This window comes from Prionailurus bengalensis, chromosome A2 (assembly GCF_016509475.1).
Source record: "Prionailurus bengalensis isolate Pbe53 chromosome A2, Fcat_Pben_1.1_paternal_pri, whole genome shotgun sequence".
NCBI lineage: Eukaryota > Metazoa > Chordata > Mammalia > Carnivora > Felidae > Prionailurus > Prionailurus bengalensis.
The window spans coordinates 146,075,567-146,093,251 of NC_057348.1; the positions used below are offsets into that span (position 1 = coordinate 146,075,567).

Below are 17,685 nucleotides of genomic sequence, written 5' to 3' on the forward strand. Positions count from 1 at the left end.
TAGCCACCACCCCCCCCCCCCCCCGAATTAGCTGATGAGATTGGTAGGAGGTCCAGCAGAGCTTATTGTGTCCTAGCCATTCGGTTGTGTCCTTGGTGGTTGCCCACAGCTCGGGACCTGCGAGGTGTGGGGCACTCGAAGACCACTGTTTTGGACGGAACCCATGCCTCGGGCGTGGTATAGACCGAGAGCGGGCACCACAGCTGGCCACCCTGAGCCCCACCACACCTGAGGTCGAGTGGCCACCTCTGGGGTTGGGGAACCTGTGGGTGGTGGTCCACGGGTGGGGGTGTATGTTCGGGTTTCGGAGTCTTCCTTTTCCTGTGGCGTTAACTCGCCAGAGGAGAATTTCTGCTGCGGAACCTGGAGCTCAGAGTTGGGGGGGGGGGGCTTGTGAAGGAGCAGCGGAGCGCTGTCGGGGTCGACAACCCTAAAGGTGCCCCCTAGAGGAGCTGCCGTGAGAAGAAAGTTCCATCCCTGCGGCGGCGGCAGGGCTGCGGGGAGGGCTGGTGGGGAGAGGCGTTGGCTGCGGCGGGAGGGGCACTGCGGCGCGGTGGGCGGACCAGGGGCGGGGCGCGGGTGGGCTCTAAAAGTCGGTGCCCACTCGCTCGGCACTGCCGCGGCAACCAGCGCCTCTCCGTCCTTCCTCTGCGGCAGCCGCGCCTCGGGCAGTGCCGCAGCGCACTCCCGGGTGGCCGCTCGCTGCTTGCCGCGGCCGGCGCCGCCCTCGCGGGCTGTAGGCTGCGCCTTGCTGCCGGCCGGCCCTGGCCTGCCGCGGGTGCTGCGGCGCCCGGTGCTCCAATCCCGTGTGCCGGGCGGCATGGGATAAGACGCGGCCATGGTGCGCCGAGATCGCCTCCGCAGGTGGGTGCGCGCGGCCGGCGCGAGGGGGTGTGGCTGGCTCAAAGCCGCCGTCCGGGAGAGGGTGCGGGCCAGCTGGTGGGGATGTGCGTGTCCGTGCCGGGGTTGCCGGACCTCGACTCCCGTGAGGGAAGACCCCACCCGGGCTGGTGGCGGGGGGGCGGGGGGCGCGCCTGCCTGTCCTCTGAGCCCCGTCTGCCTACTTGGGAGGGGATGTCACTCCTGCACGCAGTAGAATGTGCAGGGCTGGAGATCTCCCAGATTTGGTATTTCTAGACCCTGGTATCGCTCGGATGCGATTTAGGAGTTCGAGACCCCAACGTTGCCATGGCGTCATTTAGGATTTGGGGACCCCGGCGTCACCCTGGCGCGATTTAAGACTTCTAGACCTCAGCGTCACCCTGGCGCAATTTAAGATTTCTAGACCGCGGCATCGCCCTAGGGCGATTCAGGGTTTTTAGACCCCGGCTTTCCCCTAAGACTCTGGGATTTTTAGACCCCGGCATCGCTCTGGCGCGATTGGCGCTCTAGGTCTCGGTATGGCTCAGATGCGATTTAGGATTTTGAAACCGGGCATTGCTCTGGCGCGATTTAGAACGTCTAGACCCTGGTGTCGCCTTGGCGTGATTTAGGATTTTTAGACCCCGGCGTCACCCTGGCGCGATTTAAGATTTCTACACCCCCGCATCATCTCGGCGCGATTTAGAATTTCGAGACCCTGGTATTGCTGTGGCGCAATTTGGGATTTCTAGACCCCAGTATCGTTGTGGCGCGACTTAGGATTTGAAGACCCTGGTATCGCTGTGGCGTGAGTTACTGCGTAGGTGTGACTAGAACTTGCAGTACCGTATCACCGAGGCGTAAGTATTTTTCGGATTTCAGTAATGAGAAGCCAAGCGAAAATGATTACTTGACCAAACTGTCCTAATGTTACACGTGAATTGTTTGCATTGGTTTACACAGTAGTTCACAGTCTCAGCGCGATGCCGTAAGGTGGCACGTTTGGTGGTTTTAAATGTATTTTTTCCTCTTTATGAGACGAAGAATTCAAGGCTTGTAGAGGTTATTAATTTCCAGAAGGTTTGCTCCTGGGGTTTGCAGGATTTATACTTTTGACTCGTGGTTCATTAAGTAATGGGGATTTTGGTCAAAAAATGTTTAACCCGTTTTGGCTACTGACTGCCAGATTGTTTCCCTGCTAAAAATCCTAAAATGGTGTTAGAGGCATTTTTACGGAGGTATGAAACCAGAAAACGGCTTCCTGAAAGGTTGCCTCTTTCCTTTCTCGGAGTAAAAGAGGAGGTGTAGAGGGTGGAGGTGTCCGGAGTGGAAAGTATACAGTCGTTGTCCCCCCCCCCCCCCCCCCCCCCCCCGCCCCCTGCAGCCTTCTGCTTGCTCCTCTAGTAGCCCCTCCCTGGCTCTGTGCTGAGTCATTGCAGATATGCGTCTGCTGAAACCCCTGAATGAATGAGATGAAGAAGCCCAGGTTGGGGCGGCTGGTTGGGGGGGGGGGGGGTGGCGGTGATGAAATGTATGAGCTGAAGTACAGGACAGATGATAGCTAATGATAGCTAAACCTGATGCCTTTTGTCATCTCATTTTTCAAGGAGGTACTGGGTTGTAGCCTGCCACAATTAGGGGGTGAAAATTGTGATAATAATTATCATGTTTGCGGGCACTTTTTGGAATCGTAATATTAACTTGAAAGGTGCGACCAAATCATTGGGTCTGTTTTATGGACAGCTACTTTGGAGGAAGAAAAAAAAAAAAAAAAAAAAAGACTGCCCTAAGTGATGCCTAAAAAAGAGAGATGCTGCTCAGATTTTTTTGAGGGATTTTTTTTTTTTTTAACCACTGTGGAACCACAGTCTTATTTATTTGTTTTAGAGTTAAAAAAAAAAAAAAGTATTTTGTGAGTTGGATCAGTTTGTGATGGGTAGGGGTTGTGTCCAGTCTACAGGTAATATTGGTGGAAGGGTCTGTGTACTCGCACAAAGCTGTCTCCAGCGGGGCTTTAACAGTTGGGTTCCCTAATTTGTAAGCTCTGTTTTCTTGACAACTCTTACTTTAGTTTTAGAAAGTATTTCCAATCTGGTTATTTTGAGAGCCCTTCCATTCTACTGCTGATTCTCTCCCTGGTGACTATTCGAAGGCATAAGCTAGAAACAGAACTATTTCTAATTCCCGTTTAGCACTCACCTGGACCTTTGACTGACCCGGACCTTTGAAGTCCTGGGCATGAGAAGGTTGGGTATGCAAGCCAGCCCTTTCTTTCCAGAGACCAAAGCAATTTCCAGATGTTGGGTATGAGCTCTGCCTTTTTTTTTTTTTTTTTTTTTTTTGAGGTGTGTGCAGGGTGGGAGGTAGCAGTCCTAAAAAATTAAATAAATGGGGGCTTCCTCAAGAGTCTGCTCAGTAGAGCAGAAATATAATCTCCTGCCCTGAGCTCTCAGGAGATTAGATACTGTGGGTCATGACAAAGCTGCTTATGTTGGAATACGCAGTGCACCGAGGGTCCTACGTTCACAGACGGTTTACCTGGAGCCGTTTCTCAGCACAGATCGAGAGAGCAGGACCAAGTGGGGCTTCACTGGGGTCAGAGAATTGATAAATATTAAAAAAAATTAAAAACGGCTCTCTGCTTTAAGGACAGAGGATACTACGACATGCTTTTTAAAAAATCATTCGTAAAAAACTACATCTGTGTATCTGTATATAACACTTTACTGGTTGGGGGGGGGTAGAGCTTATAGTGTCAATATGAGGGAAATCGTTACTGTTTTCTGGGGAAGCTTTGATAAAAGCCAGTGAAAAGGGGCACAATACTTCTTTTGACTTCACATAAAAAAACCTCTTCTCGTCCGGGGGAAAGCACAATGGGAGGAAGGAGAAGCACACTGAGGGATTAAAGTGGGAAGGAGAGGGGGAAGATTACGTCTTAAAATAATAGATTTTTTCCTAGCATGGTGAGCAGTTATGGTGACTGCGTAGCAGGCAGAGGTGTGCTTACGTTCTTCTGGGTAAACTTTCTGCCGTGCGTCATATGGAGGGCCAGGCAGTCGCTGCACGGTACAGAGTTTTCCCACCCCATCTTACCGCTTTGGGGCGTGTTGAAGCATGTGCGGTTCGTCCGACTGCTTACCTCGGGTCTCTGGTTTTCCTACAGGATGAGGGAGTGGTGGGTGCAGGTGGGTCTGCTGGCTGTGCCCCTGCTTGCGGCCTACCTGCATATCCCACCCCCCCAGCTTTCCCCTGCCCTTCACTCCTGGAAGTCGTCCGGCAAATTTTTCACCTACAAGGGACTGCGCATCTTCTACCAAGGTAAGGCGAGGGCCGTTGGAGCCCCCCGCGTGTACAGATCCCATAGGTCCCACTGAGGTACTCATTTGGTGTCCATTGGTCTCTGTTGCCCTTCAGTGATGGCGGGGAAAAGCCCCATTTTCTGGGCAGTGTGCTTGAAGGAGTGAACTAATTCCCCTCATTAACTCCATAGCAGGGAAGCTCCAAGAAAACTGCTGGGGAGGGGGGGTGGCGGTGCCGGGGCGGTGGAATTAATTTCAATTTCTGTAGAACTGACTTTTCAGTATAATTTTTCTTCATAGCCTCATTTGTATTGATAGATATTGGTTTTCTCTTTTGAGCGCCCCTAGTGTCGGGTAATATAAACGGTATTCAGCAGACCTACCGTTGGTTCTGTTTCCCTCCGTCCCTGATTTCATTTTATTGTGTTCTATAAAGATGATTTGTTGCATGCGTAACTAAATGCGATTTAAGCCTTATACCCTTGTATAAATTAATTTGCTGATGATAATTATTATGACTGCTCCTTGTCAAGTAATTATCATATGCTAGTCATTGGATTAGGTTTTCAATCTCCATTATTTCGTTTAATCTTTACAACAGTACTTGGATATAGGTGCTATTAACCCCTTTTACAGGTAAAGAAATTGTGAAACAAGATTGGGAAAGATTTCTTTTGGGCGGGGGTCAAGAGCAATAACGAAAAATGTTTGTCATAAACCGTTTTTCATTATTGCTCCTGACCTCCTCTCATTTGCTGTATTCAATTAAGTAAGTACATAATTTCCTCTATACCGGTCATTTAATTGTTTCTAGTTTTTTAATGTCTCACATAGTCAATGTTGAAGGGAAATCTTCACGTATATGCTTAACATATTTATTTTTTCCATGTATTTTCACACTATACTACTTGTAAACGGAATGATTTTATTTGCATGGACTCTCAAGAATTTTTCTTTAATTCTCAAGAATATTTTTAATTGCTTTTGATTAAATTATTTTTGCAAACCTTCTCAAATCTCACGCCACTGGCAGTATGTATGAATGTGTCCGTTTTAAATCTAATACTTTTAACAAGACCTTTCACTGTTTAAATGTTTGCCTAATTTAAAAGATGCCTGTGCATTAGAAAATGTTCATGTCTGTATTAATATTTTTTTATACTTGTTAGAACTTTTAATAGTTTGAGCAGTATGCTTTTGATACTGGATTGGGTCTCCCCTGGGGGAAATAAAAGTGCTGGACAAATAGAATAAACTAAGGTGTCCACCAGGTTGAGGAAGAGTTGCCATATTTCAGAGAATTTTTGTGAGGCCATTAATAAGGGACAAAAAATCTGTAGTGTTTATGTTGTGATGGTATACTTCTAACTGTGCAAGTTTACTCTTTACTGTGAAAAACAATTTACATATTGGTAATATAAAGAAATGGGGAAATACTTTAAAAAAATCTAAGTGGAATTAAGCAGATTGCCTTCAAGTATTTTCATATAAAGTGTGCTATTTACAAGTTTTTAATATACAGATGAAAAGAAAATCATCAAATGCCTGTTTTTACGTAAAGCAGTAAGCTTGCATTTTAAAAATGAATTTATTTTTATTTCATTAATTTAGGCAGGGTTTCTTGTCCTTTATACCAGATTATGTAGCTTTTAATATTTTCAAGATTATTTTTTAAGGCAGCCAGCCTAACTGATTTCTTTCCTTTTTCCCAGACTCTGTGGGTGTGGTTGGAAGTCCTGAGATAGTTGTGCTTTTGCATGGCTTTCCAACATCCAGCTATGATTGGTACAAGGTAATGAAATCAGATTTCTAGATCCTACTATATCTTTTAAAAATCCAAAATCAAGGACTGTGTTATCAGGACTGCAAGGTTCTTAGCTATTTGAATTGCTTAATAAAACAGGATTAAATGTAGAACTGTTTCTCATTTACTGTGCGAGAGTAGAAAACCCTTGGGTGATCTGGAAAGGATCATTGACAAGTTAAAAATGCTCGCGTTTTTCCCTGAATGGAGATTACGAGTAAACCAAGAGGATCATCTGTGGGCCTGTGGTGGTTTCATGAGATTTTTTTTATCAAAGTCTGTTTGTTAAGTCAAGATGGGGATGAAGCTCTTGTACTGTAGGTTGGAGGAGCGCAGGATTACAAAATCCAGATCCTCTTTTTCGTTCTTGTAGATTTGGGAAGGTCTGACCCTAAGGTTTCATCGAGTGATCGCCCTTGATTTCTTGGGCTTTGGCTTCAGTGACAAACCGGTAAGCGGCATCTAGATGGGACCGGTGTTTTTTTTTGGTGGAAGGGTGGTGTTGGATGACAACAGAGGGTCAGGCTGGCAGACAGATCAGCACTCATGACGTCATCCTGTATATCTGGGCTTTCTTCTCCTTAGAGACCACATCACTATTCCATATTTGAGCAGGCCAGCATTGTGGAGGCACTTTTGCGGCACCTGGGGCTCCAGAACCGCAGGATCAACCTTTTGTCTCATGACTATGGAGATATCGTTGCTCAGGAGCTGCTCTATAGGTCAGTGAGGTCGTAGACTTCAGTACTGCTCACAGGTATCACTGGTTTAAAGTGCTGGGAAAAATAAATTGTTCCTGGGTTCTTTCTAGTCCTTTTCCCTCTTGGGAGTTTGTCTTCAGCTGCTGCGTTGGTGTGTGTCCACTGAGTTAGATGTGTGTTTCCCTCACCCATTTCTAGGTTCAAGCAGAATCGATCTGGTCGGCTTACCATAAAGAGTCTCTGTCTGTCAAATGGAGGTAACTGCCGTGGTGGTGGGCGGAAAGTGAGGTGTAGCCTCAAAGGGCCACATGTAGATATCAGGTCGACATCTAAACAGTAATCTCATGATATTGCAGGCAGACATAATTACACCAGAGGATCTTGACCTTTCTTATGCCACGAACCACGAAATCTCTAATGAGATTTGCCGACTCTTTCTCAGAACGTTTTTAAACATGGAAAATAAAACAAATAGGATCACGAAAGAAACTGCTCGTGTCGACAAACAGCTAATAAAAAGCTGCGTTACAGTAACACGTGTTTCTTTGTAAATGCATCGCGCAGCAAGATCTGTGGGTGGGTCTAGCAACAACCACGGTTGGTCGTGAGGGGAGCACTCGCTGCAGCAACTGCAGTGGGTTTATGCAGATAGTTGTGATGAAACCACAGGCGCCTCTGATACCCTGTGGTTTGTTCCAGAAACTCTTAAATCTTTCAAAAAAATGTTTATTTTTATTTATTCTGGAAAGAGAACCCCAAGCAGGCTCCGTGGTTGTGAGATGGAGCTCTGCGTTGTCAAACAGTGAGATCATGACCTGAGCTGAAATCCAGAGTCAGGTGCTGAGCCACCCTAGCGCCCCCCCAAAAACTCTTAATTGATGGTAATGCCAGTTTCACTTAGAAATTACTGAGCCTTTGCTTCAATCTTTTGGAGAGGGTTCTTTTTCCTTGTGTGCCATTGAGCCTGACTTGTAAGTCCATGAATATCCGGATGTCCCCTGAATAGCATAAGGGCAGATTCGGACGGGAGTCTCTCCCTTTATCAGTGATGCTCATGGCTTTCTCTCATTGACTCCGGAGAAAAATGGAAAAGGAAACTCTAGGTTTTTTTGGTTCCCCGCCCCCGCCCCCCCCCCCCCCCCCCCCGGGACCTACAGTTCCTGAAAAAAAACCACTGGTTTCTTTTGTAGCCCAAATCACTAACAATACTAGGTACTGTGAAGAATGGAAAGAAAGGCCAAGGGAAGTCAGGCTCAGTCAGCATTATGGACGATCACATACATTAGCTTTCCCCTGTTTTTCTAACTTACAGTGGGGAAAGTAATCCCAGCAGGACAGAATCTGACCTGTTAAACAGAGAATTCCCTGGAGAAATAATTAGAGGAAAGAACTAAGTTTTGTTTATTTTATCGTTTCTGGCAATCAAGGCCCCAAATGTGACAGTAAATCGGGAGATAGTCTCCGATAATGAGCCTGTGTTTGACTTAAACTTGTTGGTAAATAACTAACATGAGTCTCTTCTTCTCCTATAGGTATATTTCCTGAGACTCACCGTCCTCTCCTACTCCAAAAGGTTGGCTACTCCAGTGACAAAATTTTGAGTGGTTTTTTTTTTTTTTTTAATGTTTATTTATTTTTGAGACAGAGAGAGACAGAGCAGGAACGGGGGAGGGGCAGAGAGAGGGAGACACAGAATCCGAAACGGGCTCCAGGCTCCGAGCTGTCAGCACAGAGCCCGACGCGGGGCTCGAACTCACGGACCGCGAGATCGTGACCTGAGCCGAAGTCGGCCGCTTAACCGACTGAGCCACCCGGGCGCCCCCAAAATCTTGAGTTTTCAAGATTTATACCAACATAAATAATGCTAGGACCTTTATAAGGGCCATACCTGCTGTAATGGGCTGTAGTTAAAATGCTCTCCTCAGGAATTTACGTTAATAAAGTTAGTTTTTTCCTTCTGTATCCGCAGATACAGCAATGGAAGCAGTTTCTAGGTAAAGCCTCCTTTCTGAGAAGAAGAGATCAACAAATACTTGGAGAAACACAGCTATCTAGAGATTTGTGTCATTAGCGTGTTGTCTGAACAGATCAGATCCTAAAGTTGAATACGTCAGTTAGAAGTCTTAGGGATGTAGTGAAGCGTACAAAGGTAATCTTAAAGGGAACCACAAATAGGTCTGCCTTCCGTGAGAGAGCAGGTAGGCAAAACAAGAAGCGAAAAGCCAGTAAGGGAATGTTCCAGTCGAAGGACATTGGGCTTAAGTCCTTTTTAAATTCCTAATGTGAAACTTCTGTCCTGGTTAGTGGTCTTCTTTCTCTAAATTCCTGATGTTTACCTCTTTGCCTACAGCTCCTCAAAGATGGAGGCGTGCTGTCACCCATCCTGACACGGTTGATGAACTTCTTTGTATTCTCCCGAGGGTGAGTCATTACTGATTCGCTATAGCCCGGGAACAATGTAGTGAAAAGCTGCCATTAACATTCCGGGCCAGGGTTTGGTATTTTAAGACACAGATGTTGGCCATTGGCCAGGGAAGTGGTAGTAGAAATTCACAAATCAGTTAAGGGTCAGACTCTGTGACCCGTGAGGTTCCAGTCATACTTAACATTCTGGATTCTTTAACATTCACCTGTGTCTTTCTGCTCTTTCGGGCTCTTTCAGTCTCACCCCAGTCTTTGGGCCGTACACCCGCCCCTCTGAGAGCGAGCTGTGGGACATGTGGGCAGGGATCCGCAACAATGACGGAAACTTAGTCATCGACAGGTAAGAGAAAACACTTTGTTTTGGTTTCCAGAGAAGCTCTGGTTTGGGAAAGTGGGCAAAGCCGTCGGATTCCTCCTTCTGTTCCTTGCTAGCTTGTTCCCTCTCACGAGGGGGTCCGTTATGGTCTGTGAGGCAAACGAGAAAGTCCTGCGCTGAGAAGAAAGAAGTGGAGAATAGTGAGCCCTGAGCAGGAGCCACGTGGTACAGAGTTTAGATAAACGGCTGCAAATTCCAATGCCAACTCAGCAACCGGCCAGTTGAGTTTAGCAAATCCTACTTTGGGCTTTTTGTTAATATTAAAGTGCTTCAGAATGTCTAATCATAGTTGCGAAAGGAGCCTCGTACCTCCCAAGGCACAAGTCCCTTCCTTTTTCGTGTCTTTCCCATTGCAGCAGGGACTGAGCGGGAGAGCTCGCTGTCTTGTACAAAGCATCCTCAGGCCGCGGTTCAAGTGAGACTGTGGCGGCTTTCATTTTAGGATGCCTTTGCATCCCTGTAACAGTAGAGATTTCTTGTCCTACTCTTGCTGACTTACCTGTCCTGTAGTCTCTTACAGTACATCAACCAGAGGAAGAAGTTTAGAAGACGCTGGGTGGGAGCTCTTGCTTCTGTAACTATTCCCAGTGAGTATTTCTGTATTACGTGTTGACAGGAATACTGAGGGACTATGGAGCTAAAATAATTGCCAGATTTAGCAAATACAAATACAAGACGCCCAGCTAAATTTGAATTTCATATAAACGGCAAGTACTTTTTTTAGAATAAGTATGTGCTTTGCAGTATTTTGACATCTTTATACCCCCCCCCCCAAAAAAAAAACCATCATTTCTTACCTGAAATTACATTTAACGGGGCATCTCTTATTTAATCTGGCAGGCCCTACTCCCAGCATCTGGACACCAGTGACACGAGGTGTAGAGTGAAGTGTGGAAAACAGGGAGATGCCACTGCAGAGGTAGTTGGGGTCACTGTCAGGAGTGGGAGTTGGGCCGGCTCTCGTGCTGGGCCTTGTCAGCGGCTGCCACGTTAAATGCTGAGGTGCCTCAACAGAAGGTGGTGTAGATGCTAATTGAGAGGCTGGAGGTGTTTTGTGCTCGCGTGTCTGTTCGTTCTTATAGATTTAAAAAGAAAAACCTCAGTGCAGTGTCTCATCCATAGTAGCTGGTGCCCAAGACTTAAAACGTCAGCGGTCAGTTATAACTGAAGAGAGACCTAAATAATGATGGCATCCTGGATTCATAGGAGGAGAACATGCACAGTGTGGCTTAGTCCCCTTGGTCCAGGCACAGAAGAGCTGGAGGAGGGACTGAGTGGCTGTGTACAGGAGAACTGTCCCAAATGGACTAAGTGTTAGGCTTATTCCCAGGAGCTCCTTATAGCCTACTCATTAAAAGGAGCTAGATTTTCTAAGCATAAAATTAAAAAAAAATTTGTTTTAACATTTATTTTTGAGAGAGAGGGAGGGAGAGCCTGCGCGGGAGAGGGCCAGAAAGAGGGTTGGAAGCAGGCTCTACGCAGTGAGCACAGAGCCCGACACGGGGCTCAAACTCAAAAACCAAGCCGAAGTCAAGAGTCGGCCGCTTAACTGACTGAGCCACCCAGGCACCCCTAAGCATAAAAAATTTTTTAAAAAGATACTTAGAAACAAAAAATAAACAAGTGGGACCTTCATCAAACTAAAAAAGCTCTGTATAGGTAAAGAAACCATCAACAAATGGGAAAAATGTTTGCAAACCATGTATCTGACAAGAGGTTAACATCCAAAATGAATGAAGAACGTGTATACTCAATCGCAAAGAAACAAATAAGCCAATTAAAAACTGGGCAAAAGACGCGAATAGATACTTCTGCAAAGAAGGCATAGGAAAGGCCAACAGGTACATGAAGAGAGTTCAGCATCACTAGTCATTAGGAAAATGCAAATTAAAACCAGAATGAGATATCACCTCACACCTGTTAGAATGGCCATCAGCAAAAAGACAAGAAACAGTAAGTGTTGGTGTGGATTTGGAAGCAAGGGAGCCCTTGTGCAGTGGTGGTGGGATTGTAAATGGAGACGGCCACGGTGGAAAATAGTATGGAGGCTCCTCAAAAAAATGAAAATAGAACCACCCTATGATCTGGCAACTCCACTCCTGGGAATACATCCAGAGGAAATGAAAACCCTTAACTCGAAAAGGTTTCTGCACCCCTGTGTTCACAGCTGTGTTGTTTATGATAGCCAAGACATGGAAACAGCCTGCATGTCCATCTATCAATGAATGGATAAAAAAGTTGTGATATATATGTATGTATACAGTGGGCATTATTCAGCCATAAGGCAATCTTCCTATTTGTGACAACGTGGATGAAGCTACAAGGCATTATGCTAAATGAGAGAAGTCAGACAGAAAGACAGATACTGTACGATCTCACTTACGGAGATCATACTGTGGAATTTAAAAAAACTCCCCCAAACTCAGAGGACAAGAGATTGGATCCGTGGTTACCAGAGGTGGGGCGGGGGAGAAGCTGGAGGAAAGCAGTCAAAATGTACAGACTTCCACTTACGAGTAAGAACTAGGGATGTAACGTACAACGTGATGACTATAGCCAACAAGAAAGTTGTTGAGAGAGTAGATCCTAAGAGTTCTCATCACAACAATTTTTTTTCCTTTTTCATCGTATCTATACGAGGTAGATGTTAACTTGTTTCAGTAATCATTTCACAAAGTGCACACACCAAATCGTCATGCTGTATGCTTTAAACTCAAATAGTGACGCATGCCCATTATTTCTCAGTGAAGACTGGAAAAACAATTTTTTTGAAGGGGTAGGAGAATACATTTGAGACCTTTAGTAATTCATTCCTCTTCTCTTTCCTAGTTCATTTTATCTATGGGCCACTGGATCCCGTAAACCCCTATCCAGAGTTTTTGGAGCTGTACAGGTGAGTCTCCCTCAGGGGTCTTTGTTTTGTTCCTGGTGACAGTGGTGAACAGGATAGCCGCTGTCTCTGCCCTCACTGGCTGTTCATCTAGGAAACACATAAAAAGATGAATTGGGGAGTCTTATTTTCGTAAATGGAAAGATGAAAAAATTCAGGTTTACGTTGTCTTGATGTACATGGCCTGTTTTCACTGTCATGGCTACCACATACTCCTAGGTGTACAGGTAAGAAAAAGCTGTCATGTGAACCAAGGAACGGAAGTAGATCTGTTTTAAATGTTTGCTTTAGTCTGACTGTAAAACTCCTCGACCTCAGCTGAGCAGACCGTAAGGAGAGCTTGAGAAGAGTTCACTGTGGAAAAGTGCCTTCTCCTTGGTTGTTATTTTCTCTAGGTGCTTAACTTACTCAGAAGGTGTTGGAATACGAAATCTTGATTATGTCACATGAGACTGTCCCATACCTTCACACGGCCTAGCAGAAACAACCCAGTAGTAACTAGTGTACATTTAATTCTAAACAGAATGCACCCCCCCCCCCCCCGTCCCGCCCCATCTCCTGCCAGGGTTAAGGAAGGCCTTTTGTTATCTTTACTTGGACGGTTAGTTTCTGAATGGCCCACTCGTTTGATGCCTCATGCTTCTCTAAGGAGCTGGAAGTCCTCTTGCCTGGGCAGGTGTTGCAAAGTGTTACATTTTCAAGTTGTTGTCTGTTGGGTTATGAACAGTTAAGAACTAGTCTGCTTATGTCATAAATGGAATTGGCAGGTTTACCCGCCTAAGATACAATTCCAAAGTAGAAGGTGAATAAGCTCTTTGTTGGTTCCTTCCAGTGTGGTATGTCCGTAAGGGCATTTACTGGGGCTGCCCACTGCCTTGCATCCCTCCCCTCCCTCCAGCCTCAAGTTCACCTACATGCTGTTCTCTTCCACTAGGAAAACGCTGCCGCGGTCCACAGTGTCGATTCTGGATGACCACATTAGCCACTATCCACAGCTAGAGGATCCCATGGGCTTCTTGAATGCATATATGGGCTTCATCAACTCCTTCTGAGCTGGAAAGAGTAGCTTCCCTGTATTACCTCCCCTACTCCCTTACCTGTTGTGTATTCCACTTAGAAAGAAATGCCCAAAAGAGGTCCTGGCCACCAAACGCTATTCTCTCACAAAAGTCCACCTGACTCACTTGTGATCAGCATATAGTAAAAAGCCCACGGAAGCTCTGGCTAAGGATGGCCCGAACAGTCCACCTCCCATTCGTCTAACATCTGAGCGAGTGTCTGGACTTGCCTTTGTCTTTGTGCTATCAGAAAATTCTGATGAGCATGACTACTCACAGATTCAGAAAGACAGACGTTTTGAAGGTCTTTCTGACAATTCTGTGGACTTTTCTGGAATATTTAGAAATGCTCATTTCTGGCCCATCCTCGATTGGAATCCTATGGTAAAGAATGAGGAGAGGGGGTCTCCTTACCTGTCCTCACATGGCCGTAAGGGCACACGCTTTCATAACTTCTCTAAGCAACACGGCTTAGTGAGAGTGAGTCGCCCTTGTCATAACTTTGGATTTCGTTCCATCAGCTGCTTTTAATTATAGGCATTTTGTTGACCTAGGTTTTGGTTTGAATATGCAGTATTCTAAGTATACTTTAATACTATGATTTACCTGCACGTATTATATGTATTTTATAAGGATACTAAACCAGCAGATACTCTGGCAGAGTAGTGAACCTTATTCAACAGGTTTCATTTCTGAGTAAATTGAATTAAACCCAGACTATTTACAGAATTTCCTAAAATCACAGGATGTTAAGGACCAGTAGCATCCTTGCCAGAGATTTACTGTTATTAGCTAATTCTAACAGCAAATAACAGTCTGACTCTTCATACCTCAGTGCTTAGAAGCATGTCCCTCCTGAGCGGGAGGGGAGGGGATCGTTGTATAGTCCAAGTTACCGTGCTGAATGTACATGGATTCCTTTTATGACGATTACTTAACTTCTCGTTGGTTGTCCTAGAGAAGCTTCCTCTCGTAGCTCAGTAATTCCTGTACTTTGTAGACAGGAAAGTTCTGAAACTTTAAGAACAAATTCTGAAAGGCCTATGCGCAAATGGTGCTGAATACGTTTTTTTTAAGCCACAGCTTCACTGTCTTAGTCAAAACAGGATGATTGAGTGATTATTTTAAATTCTTTTTTTTTTTTTTTTATTAGCAACTTGAAGTATAGCGACTGAAACTGGAATAAGTGTTTATTTTCTATTAATAAAAATGAATTTTGACAAAAGTGGACTCCGGCTTCCCCTCCCCCACCACCCCTCTGGGATAAAAGCTTTCCAACATTGTCAGGAGCTTTCAGACACACATTAGATTAAAGAATGTGATGAAGTTAAGCAGCTGGGGTACAGGATAGTATTTGATTTGCAACATCACCCAAAGCTGTACTATCATACCAAAGTTGACCAAGTGTTAATTTAAAAAAAAAAAAAAAAAAAAAGAAAAAAGAAATTTACATGCACAAGAACAGATATTTGCTTGATCTGCTGGCTCAGGGCCAAATGTTTAATTTGCTTCTCCAAAGAACATTAATCCTTAAAAGTCAAATTCCGGGAAATTCATGCCACTAGTCTAAAAGCCCACTGACAGTGAACTGTGCCATCAACTTCATCTTGCCCAGTGACAGTTTATCCCACAGAAGCCAAGATAACATCTACAGGTGTTCCCTCTTTGCTTCTGACAGTCACCTGCATGGTCACTCCGTCTGCTAAGGCCAGCCTGGACCTCACCAATAAATCATAGCCACCTCTGTATACACCTGAGAGAAAAAAGCAAGGAAAACTGACTTAAGACCTCACAAGAAGCTCTGAATAATGAACTATATCGTGCTCTGCTTGCATTTCCTATTAGTTTAGTTTAGCTTTTCTAGAGATTTGTGTTTACGGTGAGAATTGAATCTTGTGGACAAATTCTAAGCAATCTTTTATATTTCCGTGATACCAGGCACATAGGAGGTACTCAATAATACGGATTTGGAGTACTCAAAGGTGGGGAAGTGGTAGCATTGGTATGTGCGGGAGAGATTTACGTGTTTTAGGCTAAATTTACTTCTTCGGAGAACAACGTTAAGGATACGCAAATAATTAAACAGCTAAAACAAATTATTCATGTGAACAGGCCTTCAAATTATAACTCATAAATGGGATAATGGAACCGTAGCAGGGCACGAGATGCCCCTGCACACCCCCTCCTATTTTGCAACCATACCAAGGGAGACTCTGATGGAGGTTTCTTACCTGCCAGATAGAGGGAATGGGAGTTCTTGTTCTCAGGCACTTTGTCTGACCTCTCACATGGCTGCATGCCCAGAAACGTGATGATGTTGTTGACAGCTTCTGTGTTGAGAAGATACAAGAGGGTCAGGAAGGCTCAGCCTGGGGGTCTGCCCCTGCACGTGCTGGGGATGGAAGGGGTGCCCCGTGGAGGGAGGCTACCAGACTAGAACCCGGTTGATTCCATTAGATGATGCAGACGGGATCCTGGCCTTGGCAGTGAAACAGGTTATGAGATATTTAAAGAGTTACTGTGGAATAATAAGTAAGCCTATTAGGTTTTATACTGCAATGCACCGAGAGCAAAATTGTTCTCACCTTGGAGAGTTTTGGTAGAACTGAGGGCGAAGGTCTCCTCTTTCTCAAAGGTGTCTCCCACCTCTTCCCAGGCAGCAGCAAAGTTAGGCTTCAGGACTTTCTGAATATGGTCAGACACAGTCACTTCGAGATCTTCCAGCTAGTAGGTAACAAGCAGGGGTCAGTAAACGAAGGCCCTCCGGTACACAGCCCAGACCGAAGGGACTAATTAGCATGCTTTTATCATTCCGCGTTATATCCTTTGCAGGAGCCTAGGATAAACTCTACCACTAAAGTAGTTTCAGTTCCGTGGTCTGGATAAACCTACCCGCGTATGCCTTCGCAAAGGAAAGCAAGAAAACAGGTCACCTGGCGGGAGCTGTATTCCGAGCCACGCCTATAGCCCCGGGGTACAAAGAAGTCAGGTGGCCACACGGACCTTCTGAACTTCACGTTCGCCAGCAGGTCGATACTTTTTAAATTTTTCCCTACATTCTCTGAGGGCTTTTCATTTCATGCTGTGGCTACATTATAAGCAAGCTAAAAGCTGCCGAACAAAAACAGAAAAACCCAATCCTTCCCGTAAAACTCCTTGATCTCCAGGCAAATCGCGGAAGCGTTTTCATCTCTTAATCGCCCCTATTTTTAAAGACCTAACAAAGTGAGTTTTGTTTTAATCAGTCACTAAGGGGTAAATCGGAATTCTCCTTGGCAAGATACACTCCTGTCACAGAGGAGGACTGGCCCAGGTCCTCCTCGGTTGTGACGCGTTTGAGAATAAAAGCCCGTAGGTTCATGTCAGGTGCCGCCAGCAAAATGGTCTCTGCGGGCAGAGGTCACTGGGTGGTGCGAGGGTGTCGGAGTGAATCTCTGTGCCGGGAAGACTCACCACGTACTCATCATCATACCCCTCCTCAGCTGGAACCCCGGTGTCAGGGTCGCAGTCCCGGACGGTAAACTTCATGGTGCAGCTAAAGGTGCCTGCAGCTGGGGTGAAAGAGAAGGCGAGCCTGTGTCAGGGGCAGTGCAAGCCCAGGGCCTCCGCCTGTAACTCCGCACCGTCCGCACGCGGCGCCGTGTTCTGTATCGTGACGGGTGGTGGCCCCCAAAGCAGCCTGCGGCCTGGGCAAAAGGCAGTCTCACAAAATGACTTTAAAAACCATTCCCCGCCGTACATAGACCACACCTTTGCTGTCGAAAAGTACAGAAAAGACGACCTGGGCAAAAATGTTTTCGTATCTGTATAAAGAAAGCGGCAGGGGGGATAACTGGGGACTTTTTTTTGCCAGGCCTGTCAAAAGGGTCTACAAGTTGAAAAATGTGAGAACCGTTACTTTTAGGAGCTGACGAAGCAAAAAAAAAAAAAAAAGCAAAAAGCACACAGGTCATTGAATTAACACTAAGTACACCAGAGTCTCTCAATATTGTATCTTTAGACTGTGGACCAACAGGGGGTCCGTAGGACACCAGAATGAACTTGCTTTAGGTCAACTTTCAACCTACGGTATAGGTCAGTCATGAGGTTCCAGTACTGGCAAAGTCAGTGTCTTAAAATGGAAAAGCAAGTGGGCCATTATGTGTTTGGGGATGACTCGTAAATTCAGAAAGAAATGGAGGTAGGGGGACACATTTTTGGAAAGGGAAGTCTTCGTGAAGAAGATGGGACTTTCTGAACTGTTGGAAGAGGGGGTGATTTATTAAGTAT

The 17,685-nt window shown here is 45.6% G+C and overlaps 2 protein-coding genes and 1 long non-coding RNA gene across 6 annotated transcripts in view; 1 reads left to right on the forward strand and 2 right to left on the reverse strand.

Moving 5' to 3' along the window:
- The first annotated feature begins 564 nt into the window (after window positions 1-564).
- Window positions 565-14,583, forward strand: MEST. Of its 4 annotated transcripts, none has more exons than XR_006298678.1 (13): window positions 632-864; window positions 4,028-4,182; window positions 5,876-5,955; window positions 6,341-6,418; window positions 6,553-6,689; window positions 6,867-6,925; window positions 8,201-8,241; window positions 9,019-9,089; window positions 9,331-9,432; window positions 9,979-10,055; window positions 10,309-10,387; window positions 12,298-12,361; window positions 13,293-13,340. XR_006298678.1 is itself a non-coding variant. In XM_043590469.1 (13 exons), the coding sequence occupies exons 2-13, from the start codon at window positions 3,905-3,907 to the stop codon at window positions 13,408-13,410; spliced, it is 1,008 nt and encodes a 335-aa protein (XP_043446404.1). In that variant the 5' UTR covers window positions 847-864; window positions 3,824-3,904; the 3' UTR covers window positions 13,411-14,583. The 4 variants fall into 4 exon arrangements, 3 of the variants coding, with proteins under 3 accessions (XP_043446401.1, XP_043446404.1, XP_043446402.1); XM_043590469.1 differs by lacking the exon at window positions 10,309-10,387 and adding an exon at window positions 3,824-3,930 and having other exon boundaries at window positions 847-864; window positions 13,293-14,583; XM_043590467.1 differs by lacking the exons at window positions 632-864; window positions 10,309-10,387 and adding exons at window positions 3,227-3,456; window positions 3,824-3,930 and having other exon boundaries at window positions 13,293-14,583.
- On the reverse strand, window positions 9,423-13,297 carry LOC122488748. The gene is made up of 3 exons (XR_006298680.1): window positions 12,953-13,297; window positions 9,778-9,925; window positions 9,423-9,584 (listed from the first exon to the last, which is right to left on the reverse strand). It is a non-coding gene; the product is annotated as an uncharacterized LOC122488748 (long non-coding RNA).
- A 301-nt stretch (window positions 14,584-14,884) lies between the features above and the next one.
- COPG2 (COPI coat complex subunit gamma 2) overlaps window positions 14,885-17,685 on the reverse strand; it is a 114,562-nt gene continuing 111,761 nt past the window's right edge. The window contains exons 21-24 of the mRNA XM_043590465.1: window positions 16,870-16,967; window positions 16,002-16,140; window positions 15,648-15,746; window positions 14,885-15,169 (exon numbers count right to left, since the gene is read on the reverse strand). Coding sequence (XP_043446400.1) covers window positions 15,039-15,169; window positions 15,648-15,746; window positions 16,002-16,140; window positions 16,870-16,967 — 467 coding nt within the window. The 3' untranslated portion in view covers window positions 14,885-15,038. The remainder of the gene's footprint in view (window positions 15,170-15,647; window positions 15,747-16,001; window positions 16,141-16,869; window positions 16,968-17,685) is intronic.